The following is a 20,747-nucleotide window of genomic DNA, read 5'->3' as shown; positions in this document are numbered from 1 at the left end:
ATTTGTTTTGATTTTACAGGCTCATAGGCAGAAGGGACTTGACCTGGAACTTTTGAGTTAATGCTGGAATGAGTTAAGACTTTTGCAGACTATTGGGGAGGCATTATTATGTTTAGCAATGTGAGAAGAACATGAAGTTTGGGGGGCCAGGGATGGATTGACATAATTTTGATATTTGTCCCCCCAAATCTCATGTTCAACTATAATCTCTAATGTTGGAGGTAGGCCTGGTGGGAGGTGATTGGACCACAAAGGTGGATTTCTTGTTAATGGTTTAGCACCATCCACTTGGTAATATCCTCACTAGTGAGTGAGTTATCGTGAAATTTAGTTGTTTAAAAAGTGTGTGGTGCTTCCCCCACTCCTATGGCTCCTGCTCTTGCCATGTGGTTTGCCTGCTCCTGCTTCTCCTTCTACCACAAGTAAAAGCTCCCTGAGCTCTCCATAGAAGCCAGGCAGATGCCAGCACCATGCTTACACAGTCTTCAAAACTGTGAGCCAATGAAACCTCTCTTTTAAAATACTGTCTTTTTTTTCCCACACCAATGCAATGCAAAGACTATAGTAATAGTCTTTTTACTATAGTTATTATAAAGTATTTGGTAATTTAGTATTTATTTGGATAATTGGTATGTCTGCTACTATTTTTTGTCTTATTAGTCATATTTTTCCACATTTTTGGATATCTAACTCAAAATCAGATAAGTATATATGGGGTACAAGAGCGATCAGTTTTAGGTTTGATGCAGGCTCCCTTCCACAGGATTTTGTCACCATAACAAGGTAAAAATATGGGAGATTTTACTGTACCTTTACAGTCAAGCCCAACAATCTCGTGTGTCAATGGAGAACTCATTATATATCTTATGGGATGAACCAGTCTTGTGTTTGGTCTCTTCTAGTTTTCAATATATAATGCCATTCCCATGTGATTACCCAAAGTTCTGCCAGTTTCTGTTTCTCCTGGTAAGTTTCCTCTGCTCAGGACAATCCAAAGTTTCATTCCACATGCAGATTTTGCAAATGCTCCAGAAGAAGAAATTACCTGGAAATGGTTAATGGCTCTCCTTGGAAGGACTCTTCCCTCTGGATTTTAATTTTCATGCTTATAATTACTTTTATTCATAGCTCTCTAATACATTTTACTTTATTTCATTTTATTTATTATTATTATTTTTGGAGACAGGGTCTCACTCTGTTGCCTAGGCTGGAGTGCAGTGGCGCGATCTTGACTCACTGTAACCTCTGCCTCACAGGTTCAAGCGATTCTCGTGTCTCAGCCTCCTGGGCAGCTGGGACTACAGGCAGGCACCACCATGCCTGGCTAATTTTTGCCTATTTAGTAGAGACAGGGTTTCGCCATGTTGGCCGGGCTGATCTCAAACTCCTGACCTCAAGCGATCCACCCACCTCAGCCTCCCAAAGTGCTGGAATTACAGGCGTGAGCCACTGCTCCTGGCTGTAACTCTCAAATATATTTTAAAATATGTCATTTGATGTGTATTTAAAAAAAAATAGTTGTAGCTGTGAGAATTTTGGCATGCCATGACCGACTATATCCTCCCTGAAAAAGTTCTCCTCCACTCTTTTGATTTCTAATTTTGTTGTATTACGGTCACAGTATTCTGGAATTTCCTAAAGTTTCTTTTGTGGTCTAACACTTTAGTCTACTTCTCCTATGTGTATTAGGAAATAAGGAATAATCTCTGTGTCAATTGTAAAATTACATACAAATTTATAGTTAAAACTTACCATTATTTATTAAGCGTTAGGACACCTGATTTTTCTTTCTGCTTGATCTATTAGTTTCTTCGAGGGTTTTGTTAAAATCTCCAGCTACATTTTTTTATTTATCTACTGTCTTGTACTATTGTTGTTGCTTGATCGATTTTTAGATTGTATCATTAGGTGGCATATGTATTTATGATAAACATATCTTCTTGTCCTATTATTCCACCAGTATACATTTTTCCCTTATTCCTTTTCTTCCCTTTAGCTTTAAATTCTATCTTGTCATGTATTAAAATTCCTACACTAGTTTGCTTTTGGTTCATATTTCCTGTTAGACTGTCATGCTTTTATTCTTTAACTTCTCTATATCAAGTGTTTTGAGACAGCATGTTGTTGCTTTATAACACATTTATAATTAAATATATATTCAAACATAAAATATAAACATCGAGACTTTTGTTAAATTTAGCCCATTTATTCACTGTAATTATTGCTATATTAATTATTAAGTCAGCTTCTGTAGTACTGCATTTTTAAATTTTTCTCTCCCATTATTATATTCCATCAGAATTTTCTTCTGATGGTTTAAAAGTTACAGATCCTGTTTTTTTTTGAGACAAAGTCTCTCTTGGTCACCCAGGCTAGAGTGCAGTGGTGCAATCTTAGCTCAATGCAACTTCCACCTCCCAGGTTCAAGTGATACTCCTGCGTCGGCCTCCCAAGTAGCTGGGACAACAGGCATGCACCACCATGCCTGACTAGTTTTTGTATTTTTAGTAGAGATGCGGTTTCACCATGTTGGCCAGGCTGGTCTCGAATTCCTGACCTCAAGTGATCTGTCTACCTCAACCTCCCAAAGTGCTGGGATTACAGGCCACAAGGTGTAGAGTATGTATTTTTCTAGTATTTGTTTTAACCTAAGCCCATAATCATGCTTACTTGCCTTTAAACTTTGTCACTGTTTTGAGTGGGTAAACCATTGGCAAACTTTTATGATCCTTTTGTCTTTCCCCTATGTCTCTTCCCTGCTTCATGTTGTACATACTTTTTGTTCTTTCTTAAACTTTTTATCCACTGGCCATGCATTTGGAAGAGGATGGGGGCAATGAATGCCTGAGAATATGATGTTTAGTAAACCATTGGGCTCATAGTTCTGGGGCTTGGAGAAAATCTGGGCTAGAGGTTCTGGAATACATAAACTAAATCTCTGCTCCACAGAGAGAGAAAAAGAGCGGAAAAAGAACACTAGTATTCACTAGTATTTAAGTGATAGGAAGAGAAAAAGAAGTCTGCAATGAAAACTCTAGATCACGGAAGCAAATAGCCATAAAAGAAACCATGTTAAAAACTTGCATGCTATCCACTGCCCAGGACTTTTACACCTATCACTGTTAAAACCAGATCTGATTCTGTTAACAATCTGGTTACTCAATTCGAAATTCTCAAACGTCAGTAACCTGGCCTGTCAGGGCCAATCCAAAACAGTTACCTAGTCTGAATTTTTTTTGCAGTTAGCTTTTTGAGACCTAATTTAGTTAGAAAGGAAGAATGGTGGAGAAACGCCACATCCCTGAAACCCACTCTAATGCCTGAAACTTTACAAAGAAAGTGGTTCACTTGACTTAACCTTTGATATGGCTAATAAGATTCACCCATCATTTATACTTTAGTATGGGTTTGTTTAGTCAGTGTATGGTCCCAATATTTGAAACTAAACCATGGAGGAGGCAAGAAATAAAACAAAATGTTGACCATGCAAGTCTTTAAGAAAGGGCAAAGTAGAATGGTTTTTTGAGGGTTATTTTATTTAAGGCAGAAACATGAAAGCATCACGTTATACGTGCTACTTGATCGAAATATGCTATCCATTGAGTCACAGAAATGTTGACGAAGAAAGTGAGTTACAAAGAACACAAATTTGCCAGGATCCAGTCTTCTGACTTTATCTTTCGTTTTATGCTACCTCCCTGATGGCAGTGAACAGCACAAGGTAGTACAATTTTAAGGTGTCTCAGTTATGCATTTTAGCTTAATTTATTAAGTATGATTTAATTTTAAGCTATCATCTATGTACTTGTTAGCACAGATAGCTAAGGAACACGCATTACTATTAGATTTCTAATCGTTTGCTTGCTATCCTGTCACTGACATTACAGCTACTAGCACAAATACAAATTAAGTCATATGCATCAAATCCAAGACTTTAAGCCTGAGTGTTTAACTAATAACTAATATTTATTATGTGCTATGTGCTAGAAACTCTAAGCAATTTAAATATATTAATATATACAATATATCATATAAATATATAAATCCTCTTCATAACTTTAAGAGGAAAATGTTTTTCCCAACTTGTAGATGAAGAAACTGAGGACATATAGGTAGAACAATTTCCTCTAAGTTATGCCAGAGGCAATACCAGGCTGATATAGAAATGAAATTCCTATAAAATTCCAAGTCTGAATTTTATTTTCTTAATTTCTTTTCTTAATTTGGTTGTTGTCACTCATGTTTGAAAATGTATCACTCTCAGAAACTTATTTAAGGTTTTTCTCAGATCACTGCAAAAAAATTACATGTCAGCTCTTCTTCATAAAGGAAGAAATCTCTTTATATACAATATTGTATTTTTTTAACACTAAAAGGCAAGCCAGGTTATGTTTTTAAGAAGTACCAATTTAATAATGAATATTTAGAAATATGGTACACAGATACCACAGTAATATAAAATGCATACAATTTTAAATTCTTTTCTTATAAACTCTCTACATGAATGGCTGACAGCTTCCAACAGATAAACTTTTGGACAAAGGTACAAGAGATTTTTGGGCATTCATTTTAAATACCATCTAGTTATCCAATTAGGAGGTTTCTAAAAAAATAAATATGACAAATATATGGATTTCTGAAGTATAAATTGACATACAAATCTATATATTTTCTTAATACTTTTCATTAAAGCATCTTTAAAGAAGCATTCTGTAACATGAAGTTGAGTTCAAATTAGATGTAATGAAAAGACATGAGGTTTTATTAGAACTGTGTAATTCACATATCAAAATTTTTACATAAAAGTAAACACAAAATTGAAAAGCAAAATACATTGTTTTACTCTCCAAGTTACCAATTTCAGAAAACTACTCACTGCAAAAATTAATATTCCCAATTCTGAATGTTAATAAGAAAACGTATAGGTGCAATTCCAGAAACTTAATTCTACCTTCTAAGAAGCAGTGAAGGAGTAAGGTAACACTGCCCTTTGGGGATTGTCAAAGCTTTTCTAGAACTGCTGGAGAGCTGATTCTCTTTTGAGACAGTGAGAATTAAAACTCTATCTATTCACCAGCATACAAACCTGTGATAAGCTTTCTTTTTCAAACTTACATATGATCAGAACTCTGAACCATAGGTTACTGAATTGACCTTATATGTGACCACCTCCTCCATCTCTCTGAACAGGCAGCTCCAGAGGAAAAAAAAATCCATTACCTTTTCTCACCTGAATAGTTTGAATGAAATATCTACTTTGAAGTTACAGAGAAGAAATAATAATCTTACACAAGGGCTAGTTTGATGGAACTTAAGCTCTTAAATTTCATGTAATAAATGCTAATTATTAGAAGAACATGTTCTTTAGTGGAATTTAAACCATTAAAACTTAACTGGGTACATTACTAATTTTAAATGTTAACATGGAAGAAATAAAAGGATTTCCCTGAACTAATTTAGAGCAGTGGTCTCCAACTCTGACTACAAATTAGAATCCACTCAAAAAACAAGCATGGCTCCATCTTCCAGAAATTTAGACTTAATTGTTATGAGATGGATTCTGTATGAAAAGTCCTCAGATGATTCTAATATGAAGTGAGGGTTGAAAACCACTGATTTAAAACAATTATTAAATTACTTATGGTGGTCTTGATTTAAGTAAATAATTTAAAATTCAAATACATGAGCACTTTTTATGCAATAGGCACAGTTCTAAGTGTTAATAAGGTAATTTTTTAATATAAATCATTGGATAACATTAATACATTTTATCATTTGAATAATTATATAAATTTATTAAAATATTACTCAAACTTCTATTATAGTCTGCTGTCACAAAAGATTTCCTTTTACTTTTCTGAACCACCCTCCACTTGATACTATGGCAAAAGAAATCACACTCAGAAACTTTTCCTTAAGATATATGGAGAGAGCATAAGAATTTTAAGATTTCATTTTCAAGTCATAGTACATGAGGTATTCTCCACATCTTTTATCTGGAGTCACACCCATAACCTAAGAACTGAAATTAGGTATTGTTTGGATGCTTAACAGAATCTCCTAGATCAAGACCAACTCCCACTGGTATCAGTGCTTGCTTTAAACTACCTGAAAAAAAAATAAAAATAAAAAAATAAAAAAAAAAAAAGATCTATGATAGATCCTTAGGGAACCTAGTAAAAGTGGGTCTTTTAATGCAGACCTTGTATCTTATGGCCTATTTATAAAACAATTCTTAAAAAAATTATAGGAATATGGTTTTTGAAACATATATAATTAGAAATTAGTTATCTCAAAGGAATTAAAAATTATATAGTTTTTGAAATACTACTTAATTATAAATTACTATCCCAGGATGATAGCCAGAGCTTTCATATTTTAAATTAGAACCAACTTTTTAAGGTATTATAAAGCTCATTTAAAATGTATTTTAATTCAAGAAAAAAAAATCAGGTTTAAATTAGTAAGTTTAATTTGTAACTACTTTGTAACCTATTTTTCAGGTTTAAATTTCAGGCCCAAACCAACTGAAAAGTTTATTAATACTATAGTAGGCTAATTATCTTTTATATCTAGACAACAGGCCAAAAATGACACAATTCTGGTTAAACCATAATATATGCATATATAGGAAAATGCAATAGCAATTTGTTTCCCATACTTGATGATTAAAATACCTTCAAATATTTTATGAAAGCTCAGTAGTCAAAATAAATATGTAATAAAAAGATATACCATAACAAAATATCAAGAAGTTAGTGTCTGAAAATAAACTGTCACATTGTTTTGCTTTCAGTCAAACAGAACTGAATTCAGCGGCTTAAGGTATCTAAGAATAATTAAATTGTGACTTTGGAAACAGAAAAATTAAAATTCAAGTTAAGACTAGAGAGCTAACACAAAGATGAAAGAGAAGTTTACTATGTTATACCTCAAAGTTTAGAGTTATTGGGACTTCTCAATGACTACGACCTAAAGAAACATGAATAGTTTGGGGAGTAAAAGTAAAAAAAAATCATGATTATGTGAGTCATGTTGTGATACTCTAAATAAGTAAAACCAAACAACAAAAAATACAGTATATATGAGCACCATTAAAAATGTGTGTATGTAGCTATATATGTCAAACTTTACCTGATTAAAAACTGCATTTAAAGTTAAAAACAAGTATACAGTTATGAAAATACATTCTCAAGCTAACATGTCATGACTTATTTTAAAATGTTTCATCCAGCATTCCTTCTAAAACTCAACTAAGGAATTCAACATAAAAAAAAGCCAGTATTCTTTTGTAGTGCAAATCCCTTGATTAAACAGAATTACTTTAAAAAAAGTGTTCAATAAGTGTTTTCAATTCATAGATTCTAAGAGGTGCAAGAAAAATGAAGTAGGCAAATAAATGGGAATTAACAGAATAAACCAGCATATGTTGGATTTGTCCTCAAGGGATTATCATTCAGGCCTCAAAATTATTTTTAATTGAAAGCAGTAAAGATTACACTGCCAGAAACACCTTTCTATAATAAAAGTTGTAAATTTGTCACTTTCACTGTAATATTTCTGCTATATTCACCCAAACTCTGAAAACAGCGATATATAATATACATCCTGGGATAATAGAGGTCTTTAATGAAAATGTTATTTTGCTCTTACTTCAAGGCAGCTCATGATTGACTATTAGGAACCCTTGAACTTTTTTTCAAAGCTCCCAGTAAAAGCAATCACATGATATGGATTGATGTTCTTTGATACCATTGTCACGATAAATATTGCTATTCACCATTTAAAATACGCTCAATCTCTTCTAGTCTTTTTAAAGCAGCAACTCTTTTCTTCTCAATTTCTTTGATATCTTTTGTTGTTTTGTGGGGGGTCTCTTCGTCTCTATCTTTTCCTAATTGTTTGTTGGATTTAGACTGACTTTTATTATCACTTGTTTTTACTATTTGTGTTTGTCTGGATTCACCTCTACTCTCCTTTACACTTTCAGTTGGAATTTTTTCTCCTTCTACACTTGAAATCTTACTGGTTGGGAATATTGGCTCTATAAAACTAGATGAGGAAATCTTATCCCTGACTATATTCAAATGGCGCTGAATATATTCTTCATGTGGTGCTAACGCCAATGTTTCAAGAAGGCATCTTTCAGCTTTTAATAAGTCTTTTTCTTCAAAATAAACAACACAAAGATTGTGTTTTCCTTGCACATTGCTTGGATCCATCTCCAAAATCCTTTCAAAACATTTTTTTGCTCCTAGTATATCTTTCTTTTGATTCATCAGAATGTCTCCTTTTAAAATGAGGCCCTTGATATGATCAGGGTAGTATCTGAGTAACTCTTCCAAAATTGGCAAAGCCTTTAATTCCTTTGAAGTCTGGGAATACAGGAGAGCCAGATTAAACAAAGCACTTCGGAAGTCAGCTTGTAACTTTATGGCTTTCTTCATCCAAATCTCTGCTTCATTGTCCTTTTTGTCATCCATGGCAAGCATTCCCAAATTGAAATAGCCATTAGCATCTAGTGGTTCTTCATTTATATAGCTTAGAAGTCGTTTTCTAGCTTCAGGTCTGAGTTTAACCTCACCTAGAAAGTTTTTTTAAAGAAAAAATATATTGTTAGTAAAATAATTAAAAGTGAGGAACAAAGCCATTTTCAAATACTTAGATTACAAAAAGATGGCTTCAAAACAACTAATTTCCATAGTTAAAATAAGTAGTAAGCAAAAATCTCGAAGTTTTCATAGGAAAAGCAAAATATTTGAAACAGTAAAAAGATAGCTTACTTCTTTTTTTTTTTTTGAGACGGAGTCTCGCTCTGCCGCCCAGGCTGGAGTGCAGTGGCCGGATCTCAGCTCACTGCAAGCTCCGCCTCCTGGGTTTAGGCCATTCTCCTGCCTCAGCCTCCCGAGTAGCTGGGACTACAGGCGCCCGCCACCTCGCCCGGCTAGTTTTTTGTATTTTTTAGTAGAGACGGGGTTTCACCGTGTTAGCCAGGATGGTCTTGATCTCCTGACCTCGTGATCCGCCCGTCTCGGCCTCCCAAAGTGCTGGGATTACAGGCTTGAGCCACCGCGCCCGGCCTACTTCTTTTCCTTTAAAGCAGTAAGAGTGCTTCAGAAACCAAAAGGAGAGAAATGTCTCTTATAATTTATAATTCAAATGGAAATAGCAGAGGGAAGATAGAGAATTCAGAGAAAGAAGCATGGGATTTGCCAACAAAGACATGTATTCAATCTTGATTCTGGTAACATTATGACTTTATACACTGAACATGTTATTTAACTTCTTTGGGTTAACTGAGTTTTCTAATAATTATATGATGTATACTGAAAAAATATTCAGCAAATAGTAACTATTACTGGGTAGAAAAAAGCTTCAGAATTATTATATCACATTTTTAAAAATGTTACTTTAAAGTTTTAGGAATGTTTCAAGGACAAAAACATACCATTAAATATAGGGCTATAAAATTAGGATTTAGGAAACATGTTATCTTCTTTTTTTTTGAGACAAGGTCTCACTATATCACTCAGGCTGGAGAGCAGTGCTGTGTCCATAGGTCACTGTAACCTCAAACTCCTGGGCTCAAGCAGTCCTCCCACCTTGGCTTCCTGAGTAGCTGGGACTGTAGGCATGTGCCATCAGTCCCTGCTGATTTTAAAATTTTTTGTGGAGACAGAGTTTTACTATGTTGCCCAGGCTATTCTCAAACTCTTGGCTTCTAGTGATCCTCCCACTTGGCCTTCCAAAGTGGCATCAGCCACTGCCTGGCAGGAAACAAATCTCCATTGAGATAATTTCTATTGCAAAAAAAAAACAAAAAACAAAAAAACAAAAACAAAAACAAACAAAAAAAAACCCTTCAGGTTCTACAATTACAAACCTTATAGTACAATCTTGTGTCAAATAATGAGCATCTTTCATGATTATCAAGGTAGATAACCTTACAAAAATACTAGCTTTTCTCCAAATTTATACTTTTTTGTACACCAGGCATGAAGATTTCTCTCTATTCTTTTATTTGGCAGCACGATGGATAAAGAACATTTGAAAATAAATCAGGAGACTTCAGTTCTTATCCTGGATTAGCTACTTAGCCATATGACTTTGGGACAGTCATAAAATCTATTTGGTCTTCACTCTATTAAATAGAAGACTGGCAAATGCGAACTCAGAGGTCCTCTTTAGTGCTAAAATACTATGACTTTATGATTCTTTCATATTTTACAAAAGTTTTAAGAAATGTATCTAAGAAATAACTAAACATTATAATAAAGAGAGTTTTTTCTAATTTAAAAATTAAAAAGATTATAAATCATATACACTATCTTATGAGGCAGAACTGAAATTCCTATATAAAATATGGATGAAGGATCCAGATTTACTGTGGTTAGTAATTCAGTTTTGCTAAATTATAGGAAATATAAAAAATTACAATAATATCTCAGAAAACGTAGTAAAATTGGATATAAAATGGTGCCAAAAGTATTTGCTCTTATGAATCAAAAGAAAATAAAATGCTATTTTTGAAAATATATGCTCTCAGCTCCTCACAGCTAATTATGTAAAAAATTTCACAAGTTCATATTATTTGGAGAGTTTATATATAAAATAAGTTACATTATATTTATGTATATAAAATACAACATAGTTAATGTTGCTTAATAGACTGCCTTAAAAATTAGTCTTAACACATGCCAGAAGAATTAAAAATCAGTATTATCATATGCTAGAATGCATATTACTTGAAAACAGTTTACTTCAAGTATTTTAAATATTCTTCCTATAAATCATTTAAGCACAGTATTGCTATAAACTGTCAACACATAAAGTGTTTGCTATGGGTAATAAAGTTAAATTAAGGTTTTTATTATATTATAAATTACAATTTGTTTAAACATAGATATATTTTGAGAAAACATACCTGATTCTTGCATTAATATAGCAGAGTTGAATAATGCTAGTTTATGCTTTGGATTTAGTTCCAGAGCACGATTAAAGTTTTTTAGGGCTTCATTAGGTTCTTTAAGTTCAATATATACAATTGCCAAGTTGTACCAAAGATCTGCATTATTTCTGTCCAGCTCTAGTGCTTTAAGATATGCTTCCTTTGCTTTAAGAGGTTTATTCATTTTTAAAAGCAATTCTCCTCTGTGGAAAAATCAAACACAAGCTTTACTTGCAACATTACCATCTCAGTTTGTAGATACAATTTTTGCCAAGTTTTAAGCCTTTCCACATACAGCTTTTTTTTTTTCTTTTAACTCAGAGTCTTAAAAAACTTTCAAAAACAACTCTTTGAAACTGTCCTCAAATCTGAACTCCTTAGGTCAGTATATTTGGCTTGATATATTTTCAAATATTATTTAAGAAGAAAAAAATTATGCTGATTTCAGAGGGCAACCTATCAAGAGGAATTCAAGAAGGAGGACAGAGAAAATATATTTTTTGAATTTATCTTAAAAGGAGACAGACTAAACTGCATCAGAAAAAGGACAGCTAGCCAGAGTGAGAGATTAATGAATTTGTCAGGTGACAAAGTAATAGCATTAGAAGAAAAAAATGACATATAGTAGTGGTAAGAGAAATTCCAGTATTTGAATCTATAATAGAAGGCTCACTGTGCAAAAAACCAAAATATTCAAAATCTGTAACCCCTTCTATATTAATTTAGTCCTCATCAATGTCTTCTTATAATATGACCATTCTTTAAAAAAAAAAAAAGAAAAAAAAAGCTAGATATGGTGGCTCGTGCCTGTAATCCCAACACTTTGGGAGGCTGAGGTGGGTGGATCACTTCAGATCAGGAGTTCGAGACCAGCTGCCCAACATGGCAAAACTCAGTCTCTACTGAAAACACAGAAATGTGCCAGGCATGGTGGCACGTGCCTGTAGTCCCAGCTACTAGGGAGGCTGAGGCACAAGAATTACTTGAACCCAGGAGGCAGAGGTAGCAGTGAGCCGAGATCACACCACTGCACTCCAGCCTGGGTGACAAAGCGAGACTCTGTAACAAACAAACAAACAGAAAAAGGACTAAAAAAAGCTGATCAGGCAGAGTGGGAGGGATGAGTCTGACCTACAGATAATTTTGAGAAACACACTTAGAATTGAGGATCAGTTAAGAAACCATTGTATAAATCTTTCTAGTGTGGGTCTATTTTCCGTTAGAAAATTTTAAAAATTTTGCTTAATTATTTTTACATATGTACAAATCATATTTAAGTAGTGATATGAGAGTTGTTCTTATAATACTACTCTTTCCTACAGTATCAGCACAGGAATAAAATAAAAGGAACAACAATTAATATTCTCATTAAAACCACTTCTAGAATGAATGTTTGTCCAAATCATTATTTTTTTAATGTAGAGACTGTTTAATAGTTCTTTACGGATTAATACATGACAGGTGTTATTTAGAGATACAGCCTTGCTAAACTCAATGGGCTTCAATAAGTACTGGGCACGGCGGAACAAAGACAACCCCAACTTACAAACAGATTTTATCTCAAAAACTTAAATTCAGAATGTACTTTCCCCACAGAAAAAATGCTACGAATTACTATTAGTTTTCTGGACCAGGCTACAAAACAAAGTTTAAAAACAATTTTTCATCAAAAGTGATACAAATGATAACACATACATAAGAAAATAAATGAAGTTTTAACATGTAGTACCAGAAAACTTTTTTTTTTGCTGAGAACCAAGATGTTTTCTTTGTGTCAAAGGCATCAATAACCAATCAACTCTAAAACCCAAGAAAGTTCCTGAGAGTTTGATATTAGAAGTAACTATTATAAAATGTCAGTTTCAAGTTTTAATTTCAATAGGAAAAGAACAATTTTGGTGATGGGAAGAAAATGAAAATAAGATAGAGCTGCTTCTACCCTTTCCTTAACACAAAACCTAAGTTGGCTATTACAAGTTAGGGTTTCCCCTTGTTAATTTCAAATCAATAAAATCTGACTGTCAGTCTAAAAAGTTATGCCCTTCTATGCACTTGGTTGCTACGATTATTAAAAACATATTTTTTTCCCAAAAAAAGCCAGTTCATTCAAAATATACATGGAGATGTAGTTTCAATATTCCATAATGATAGCTTTAAGTTGAACTGGGATACCTGCTAATGTAAGCCTGCTTGAAGTCGGGCCTCATGCTTATTGCTTGACGGTACAGCTGATCTGCTTCTTCCAGTCGGGACTCGTTTGCTCGGATCAGGTTAGCCAGATTGATATAAACATTTAGGTGGTTAGGGGCAATTCTGGCTGCATATTTTTTACCAGGAATAATCTGTTTAGAAGAAAAGGCATTTTCATGATTTGATATTTCAGTATCAGAAATCAAAAGTACATATTCCTATTGGCTAATTCAAAATAACACAGAACATAGTGTAAAAAATACACTGGCCTGAGAGATCAGGGTTCTATTCCTGTTTTGATCAAACCTAAGAGAGCTTGACTTCTAAAAGTTCTGATTTGTTTGACTTCAGAAAAAGATAGATACAAATAAAAAGCTAACAATAATCCACTGAGGTGGCATGAACGAAAAAATATATCCTTAATGCCACAAAGTATTATTTAATTACATTTTTGGATACTATAAGTAAAATATATTTATTTACATTTTTGTGTGTTTTCTTTTACATTTTTATTATTTATTTTTAATAAAGTGGTAACATTAGCAGCACAGTCTTATTTCCTCAGAAAAAATAGCTTAAGCTAGGCTGAAGTTTTCTCAATTGTGATAATATTTATAGTCATATTAATAGTGACAGTGTTTAAAGTTGAACTGTATGACATTTTAAGGATTATTTTAATCCTTAACAGTTAAATTATATTTGTTATTGGTTTTTATCATATCTAATTTATTGTGTTCACTGGAAGTCTGGATCCATATGTACTATATATTATAAGAACCTTAACTTAATAATCAGAGTGTTTAATTTCCAAACTTCACCAGATAAGTGAGTCCTCAGTATTCTGGAATAAATTACCCTATTGTCACAACCCAAAAATATTTTGCTGATAACATGAAAATTGATATAGGGTCAGATCTTCCAATTTTGATACTATGTTATGTTTAATGAATCTTGTATCATTATAACAACTGATAGACACAATATAGCAAGAGATGTATCTACTAATTTTATCACTTTTATTTATTTTTTGATAGGAATAATGTCGAACAGTATGCTTAATATACATAAAATATTTATTTAAAGTCATATAACTTGCTGATAACTCATAATCAAGAATATCTAAAATTCATACTTTATGAATTTAGTATTTACAAATGGACTGTGTAAAAACAATTTTTAAAACTAAGTGAGCTACGACTGGGCGTGGTGGCTCATGCCTGTAATCCCAGCACTTTGGGAGGCTGAGGTGGGTGGATCACGAGGTCAGGAGTTTGAGACCAGCCCGTCCAATAAGGTGAAACCCCGTCTCTAGTAAAAATACAAAAATTAGCCGGGTGTGGTAGCATGCACTTGTAGTCCCAGCTACTTGGGAGGCTGAGGCAGAAGAATCGCTTAAACCCGGGAGGTGGAGGTTGCAGGGAGCTGAGATTGCGCCACTGCATTCCAGCCTGGGTGATACAGCAAGACTCCATCTCCAGAAAAATAAATAAATAAATAAATAAATAACGTGAGCTAGAAGAATGTAATTCTTTATAAAACTTATAGGAATAGATGATTCATTAGACACTTTACTTTTATATCAAATGAAGAAAAGATAAAGATTTTCCTTCTAGATAATTCTATTCAATATGGACATCTAATAGATATGACCCAACAGATAAATTATGGCAACTTACTTGAGGCATCAGTGATTTAGCCATCATGTAAGATTCTTCAGCTTCTTTGGTTCTATTTAAATTTTTATAAGTTCTTCCTACATTCATATGGGCACCAATATCATCTAAAATTTTAAAACAATCATGTGTTGGCAAGTATACAACTGATATACTCAATATACTCAATGAAATGATTCAATGTATTCGATATATAAACAAGTATTCAATGTAATTAATGAGAAGACATATTTTCAGAAACACACTAGACAAATGCAAAAGCAGGCAACGGGTCCTGCTTCCTCCTTAAAGTTCTTGTAATTTAACTTGTTATAACTTAAAACCAATGGTAAACACAAATTTACTTAAAGCATATAAAGACAGAAAATACATACATGGCATGAAAAAACTATTTGAATGGATTTTTGAAGAGTTGAGACATAAGAGAGATAAAGGTAATGAAAAAAATTTTTATTACCTTCCTTCACTGTATTTTACTATACTAAAGCTTGCTTCCATTTACTTAATCTCATAGCTAAGAAATTCACTCAAAAGGTATAGCTCAACTCTATAAGTGAAATGAATCATCAGGATTTTTAGAATTATTTCTAGTGTTACAACAAATATGCATCATGGTGGAACAGGGGCAAAGAGATTGAAAAAAACTTTGGCATTCGATTTTTAAAAATTTTTGTGACTGTGGCTAGAATGAGAGTATAATGGAAAATAATGATAATAATAGTACTTAAGATGCAGTGGCCCACCTCTTTTAAATGATAATAAACTCCTTAAAATTAATTTTAGATTTTTAAAAAAGTCTGTGTTAATTTTAGAATGTCAGGAATTTATGTCTCATTTTCTGATGTGGAAAATAAAAATCCCAGCAAATTTATTCAGGGATAGGAAAAAAATGCAGTTGAAATAGGAAAGATATGAGGATTCATTGTACAGTAGCTTTCTAAAAAGATATACTTGCCAGTAAATATTTCAAAGGTCTGGAATAATGATAGAAGGAAGGTAGAAGATCTTAAATCAGACAGTTTTTATTCAACATGAACTAACAGACATGAAAAGGTTCATTATGATTACTACTTGCCTTGTGACACCAATTATTTTGCAATTGTGCAATAATTCTCTGCCTGCAACTCCTAGGACACATAGGGGCCAAGCATATATATCTTGGGTATTTCCCGAGTAACAGTCCTAAGAACTTGCTATATATTGTTTTAGGCTGGCAATTGTGTGCACTGCACAAAAACTGGCAGATGCAGTCCAGGTTTGATTATAGTTAAGTTTAGGAGTAAGGAAGTTGATTTTTTTCTTTTTAGATGTATTGCTGAGTCTCATGGAGCCAGGAGGGGTCAAGCAAAAAAAGTTTAAGCTAGCCATTCTTAATTCTGGCTGCAAATCAGAATACCTGTGTAGTTTTTAAAAATTCAGATACTTCAGCCCCACCTAGGTCCATCAAAACATAATGTTCAGAAACGAAATCTGCAAAAATATATTTATAAACAGTGTCAAAGGCAATTCTGATGTAGAATCAGGGCTGAAAATCATTGTATTACCAACTGCATATAAAAAATACACAGTATAGTGACTAGATCAGGGTATTTGCTTCCATTATATGTATTAAAACATCACTATATATCCCATGAATATGTACTATTATTGTCAATTAAAAAATACAGAGTAGTCTTGGCTTTTATATCACTATTTTTTTAAACCAGATAAATCCATACCATGTTTATAGAGTTCAGAATGTTATTTATGAAAAGCTAAGGTACACAGAACCTGAAAAAAGTAATTATACTCTAAGAATTTAAGAATAAACTGAAAATTTGTTAAAATAAAAGTGTAATTATGCCAGCTGAGTATTTAAAATGTTATTGAGATTATCCCCAACCAATGTTAGAAAAGAAAGAGGTTATATACTTAGATAAAAAATGTGGTGAATTACTATCCACTGAAATCATGTTCTTAGAATTATGGCCAAGAGATATTGTCATTAACGTAGACTTCAGACACTAAAGTATAGCAGCCCTATGTTTTCAAAGAGCAGAGATGCAATTAGATATTGTTTAGCATCAAAAAGGCCACTCAATACAGCTAATAAAATGAAAGACATAATTTCTAAGCAATTCTTTATAATTTACAAAGTTTTAAAACTCTAGAGGGGAAAATATTATCACTTTTAAGATAATTTTAAGTATTAAAAAAAGGTAGGAAGATAGGGCAAGATGTAAAAAAATCACTGACATTTAAATGTCTAAAGAGCTAAAGGAACTTCAAAGAGTAAACCCACTCTTATGAATACCTACCCAAAAGAGCAGCATGAGTTAACAATCTAGCTGTTAATTCAATTGTAAATGAGGACCTCACAAATCTCAAATGTAGCCTAAGTTTGTCAATACGAGGTTTCTATAATCACTTAGTTTTTCCAGAATCCTAGTTGTATATATTTCATTTCTTATCTCTCTTCACATCTCTAATATCATATTTTCACTAGGAAAACAAAAGATTAGAAGGGAACTTATCTCATTGCTAAAGGTTATCAACTTATCTGCATGAATGTTTGCATATGTTTTTAATAGTAACAAACACCTGTGTACACAGGTTTACATTCACCATTTCTTTGAAATGACAGTAGTTATTAGACACTGGTTCATGTGTCATCTAAGTCATCCTGCCTAGGGATGCAAATGTGATGTAGCTGGGAAATTTTCAAGCAACTGTGTATGACTAATACACAGCTGCCCAACAGTGAAATATTAGCTGCCCAACAGTGAAGTATTCTCACATTGATGGCTTAGGCAACTATGTAGATTTTTAGTATTCCTTGGATGTCCACAAAATTATAAATTTATTTAAAAAGATAAATTTATAAATATATGGACTATCCTAGGAACTCTCTATCCTTCATAAATATAGATGTAAAAATTACTAATAGCATTTTAACAAATATAATAAAGATAATAAGTCATGATCAAATTGTGTATTACTGAAGGCAAGGTTGTTTTAACATTATGAACTCAATCGATGATATCCACTATATTAACAGACCAAAAATTAAAATAAAAAGCTTATCATCTCAAATGGTGCATAAAAGCATTTGACAGAATCCAACATTTATTTGTGTTAAAAATTCTCAGCAAATGAAGAATTAAGAAAGGCAGGAGAGCTCTCCTATACTGCTGGTAGGAAATACATTCTTTGGAAAATAATTTAGCAGCCTTTAAAAAGTTAAACACACACAAATCATATGACCATGCCATTCTTCTCTCAGGTTTTTACCTAAGATAAATAAAACATATATACATAAAGACTGGTAGATGAATGTTCGTAACAGCCATATTTGTAACAGCTCCAAACTGCGAACAATCCAAACATTCATCGACAGGTAAATGGATAAACAAACTGTGGTATATCCACGTGAAGGAATACTACTCAGCCACACCAAGGTATGGGTTTTTGATTCGTAGAACAACATGAATGAATATCAAAATAACTGTGCAGAGTAAAAAAGCCAGGAAAAAAAAAGAGAGTCCATAGAGTACAATTCCATTCATACACAATTTTAGAAAAAGCACATTATCTGTACTGATAGAAAGCTTTTGCTTAGAGAAGGCTGGGGTGAAAAGGGGTAAGAGAGAGGTATTAGAAAAAGATCCAAGGAATTTGAGGGGTTTGATGGATATTTCCAGTATCTTAATTGTAGTTATGGTCTTACAAGTAATATACATATGCCGGAACTTATAAAATTATATATTTTAAACATGTATAGTCTATTGTATGTCAAATGTACTTCAAGACTGCTATTAAAAAAATTACAACTCAATCATTTCTTTGGGTTACTGCAAAAGTCTTCTAAATGATCTTCCTGCTTTACTGTTTTCTGCATAGCCAGTGATACTCAAAATTACACCAGAGTATATGTGCAAAGGTTGCGCTCTCATTTTATTATCATCTCAAAGAAACTTTCTCTGAAAATTTCTAATCTCTATGCCCTTTTTATAGCTTTTATCATTTTCATATAAATACACGTGTGCATGCATATGTGTGTGTAATATATATTTCATGTGTACATATGTATATATATTTACATGTGGTATTTGTTTACTTATGTTTATGCCTTTATTTAGAATGGAAACTCTATGAAGGGAGGAAATTTGTTTTATTTCTTCTGGATTCCCTAGCACTTAAAACAGTGTCTGACACATGGTAAATTCTCAAATACATGCCTGATGAACAAATACACCTACAGAGCCATTTGCTATCCATTCATTTTCAGCCTTCTTCCTTGCATTATACGTCCCTTTTTTGCTACCTCCTGTAGGAGTTTGATCAGGGTGGTGGGAAAAGTTGTAAGAAAAAATTATAGGGAAAGATGCAAACCTTCTTGGAAGGCCAGGGATTTTGCAAAAGCTTAGGAAGCGAATTGTGGCTGAAGGCAGCCAGATTCTCTTATCTGGAGCCTGAGAGCAAAGAGTAGATAACAAGGGAATGTAAAGGAATTTATCTAGATAAAATTGTTTACTCCTGTCTCCGGAAATCAACCTTCGATTATTCATGCACAGGACTGCTTTCTACTCGGGGAGTCGACAATGTTTATTACCCTCATACTGTGTTTGCTCCAAGCCTTTATCACTAAATCTGTACTAAACAAATGCGAGCGGGGCTGGCTTAGGGTGGGCTGCACTCTGTTGGTGGCTGCTGCACTCTCTTGTTGGTGGTGCTGAGCCATGCGGTCCCCTAGTCGCACTGTCAGGCAAAATACCTGTGTCAGCATACTTCTTTCATCCGTCACTCGGCCAGAGTCTGTGGGACAGACTTGGCAGGTGGTGCCCCGTATGAGGAACGCTGCAATGGATTGCGATGGAACCCTCAAAAACGAAGGTGAAGAGACTGTGCAGTAAGTCATTGGTGCCCGCTCGGGATTTCCAAGTTCGAGGGAACTGTTCAGGCTAGGGCTTCATCATGGGACAGTGGTTATCAGCTCAACAGAAACAGCATATAAAAGTACTGAAACAGCTGCTTAAAGCTAGTGGAGCCTCAGTTTTGCAGGCTCAATTAAGGGACCCAACGCAAACTGCTGTTTCCCATAACCCACAGTTCCCAGAAGAAGGTATGCTAGACATAGGACTCTGAGAACAAGTGTGGAGAAATCTTAACATCATGCCCAAGGGTATCGGGTCCCAGTAACATCTCTAATGTTACGGGCCTTAGTTAGGGCTGCTTTGGTCGTGCACTACACAGAAGAGCCTAAAAAGGGAAGGGAGGAGAAACCATTACCTACCTTACCGCCTCCTCCTTCTCCCTCAGCCCAGCCAGTAAAGGGCAAAATACCAAATAAATGGAGGTTTTGCATGAGCCCCCTCCTCCAATAAATTGAAAGAAAGACAAGGGATACACTACAGCTATGGGATTCTATCTTAGGTAAGCGGCATTAGAAGGGGAGCTCTTGCCCGGTAATGCAAGATCAACAAGGCAATGGGGTACATGGACCCATTACTTTAACACTTATAAAAAGATAAGGAAAAGCATTAAAGAAAACAGAGCTGCTAGTCCATTTATGAGAGGGTTAATCGAGGTCATTTTGCAGACCTCTTTCTAATAATGGCCACTGTTATTCCTCCCCTACCCCTGACATGGCTCTCTCAAAATCCTATTTGGGTAGAATAGTAGCCTTTAAAGGGAGAAAAATTACAAAGAGTCCATGAATTAGTTGAGGAGCAATTAAAAGCCAGCCATATAGAACCATCACACAGTCCTTAGAATTCACCCATTTTCGTCATTCCCAAAAAGTCTGGCCAATGGAGACTTCTGCATGACTTGCAGGCTATCGATGCTAATTTGTAACCTATGGGGCCCCTTCAACAGGGTTTCCCTTCCCCTGCAGCGATTCCTCAAGATTGGCCTTTAGTCATTATGGACTTAAAGGACTGTTTTTATACCATTCC

At 33.9% G+C, this 20,747-nt stretch overlaps 1 protein-coding gene across 2 annotated transcripts in view; it reads right to left on the bottom strand.

Moving 5' to 3' along the window:
* Positions 1 to 3,515: 3,515 nt before the first annotated feature.
* The window catches only part of TMTC3 (transmembrane O-mannosyltransferase targeting cadherins 3), a 57,224-nt gene continuing 39,992 nt past the window's right edge, over positions 3,516 to 20,747 (bottom strand). The window contains exons 11-14 of one of the 2 annotated variants that reach the window (XM_030938858.1): positions 14,815 to 14,918; positions 13,121 to 13,290; positions 10,925 to 11,151; positions 3,516 to 8,584 (exon numbers count right to left, since the gene is read on the bottom strand). In XM_030938858.1, the coding sequence (XP_030794718.1) occupies positions 7,773 to 8,584; positions 10,925 to 11,151; positions 13,121 to 13,290; positions 14,815 to 14,918 (1,313 nt within the window). In that variant the 3' untranslated portion in view covers positions 3,516 to 7,772. The remainder of the gene's footprint in view (positions 8,585 to 10,924; positions 11,152 to 13,120; positions 13,291 to 14,814; positions 14,919 to 20,747) is intronic. The other variant, XM_010371485.2, reaches the window with a different exon arrangement.

The sequence above is a fragment of the Rhinopithecus roxellana genome, chromosome 10 (assembly GCF_007565055.1).
Source record: "Rhinopithecus roxellana isolate Shanxi Qingling chromosome 10, ASM756505v1, whole genome shotgun sequence".
Lineage (NCBI taxonomy): Eukaryota > Metazoa > Chordata > Mammalia > Primates > Cercopithecidae > Rhinopithecus > Rhinopithecus roxellana.
This window is presented reverse-complemented; position numbering and strand designations above follow the sequence as displayed.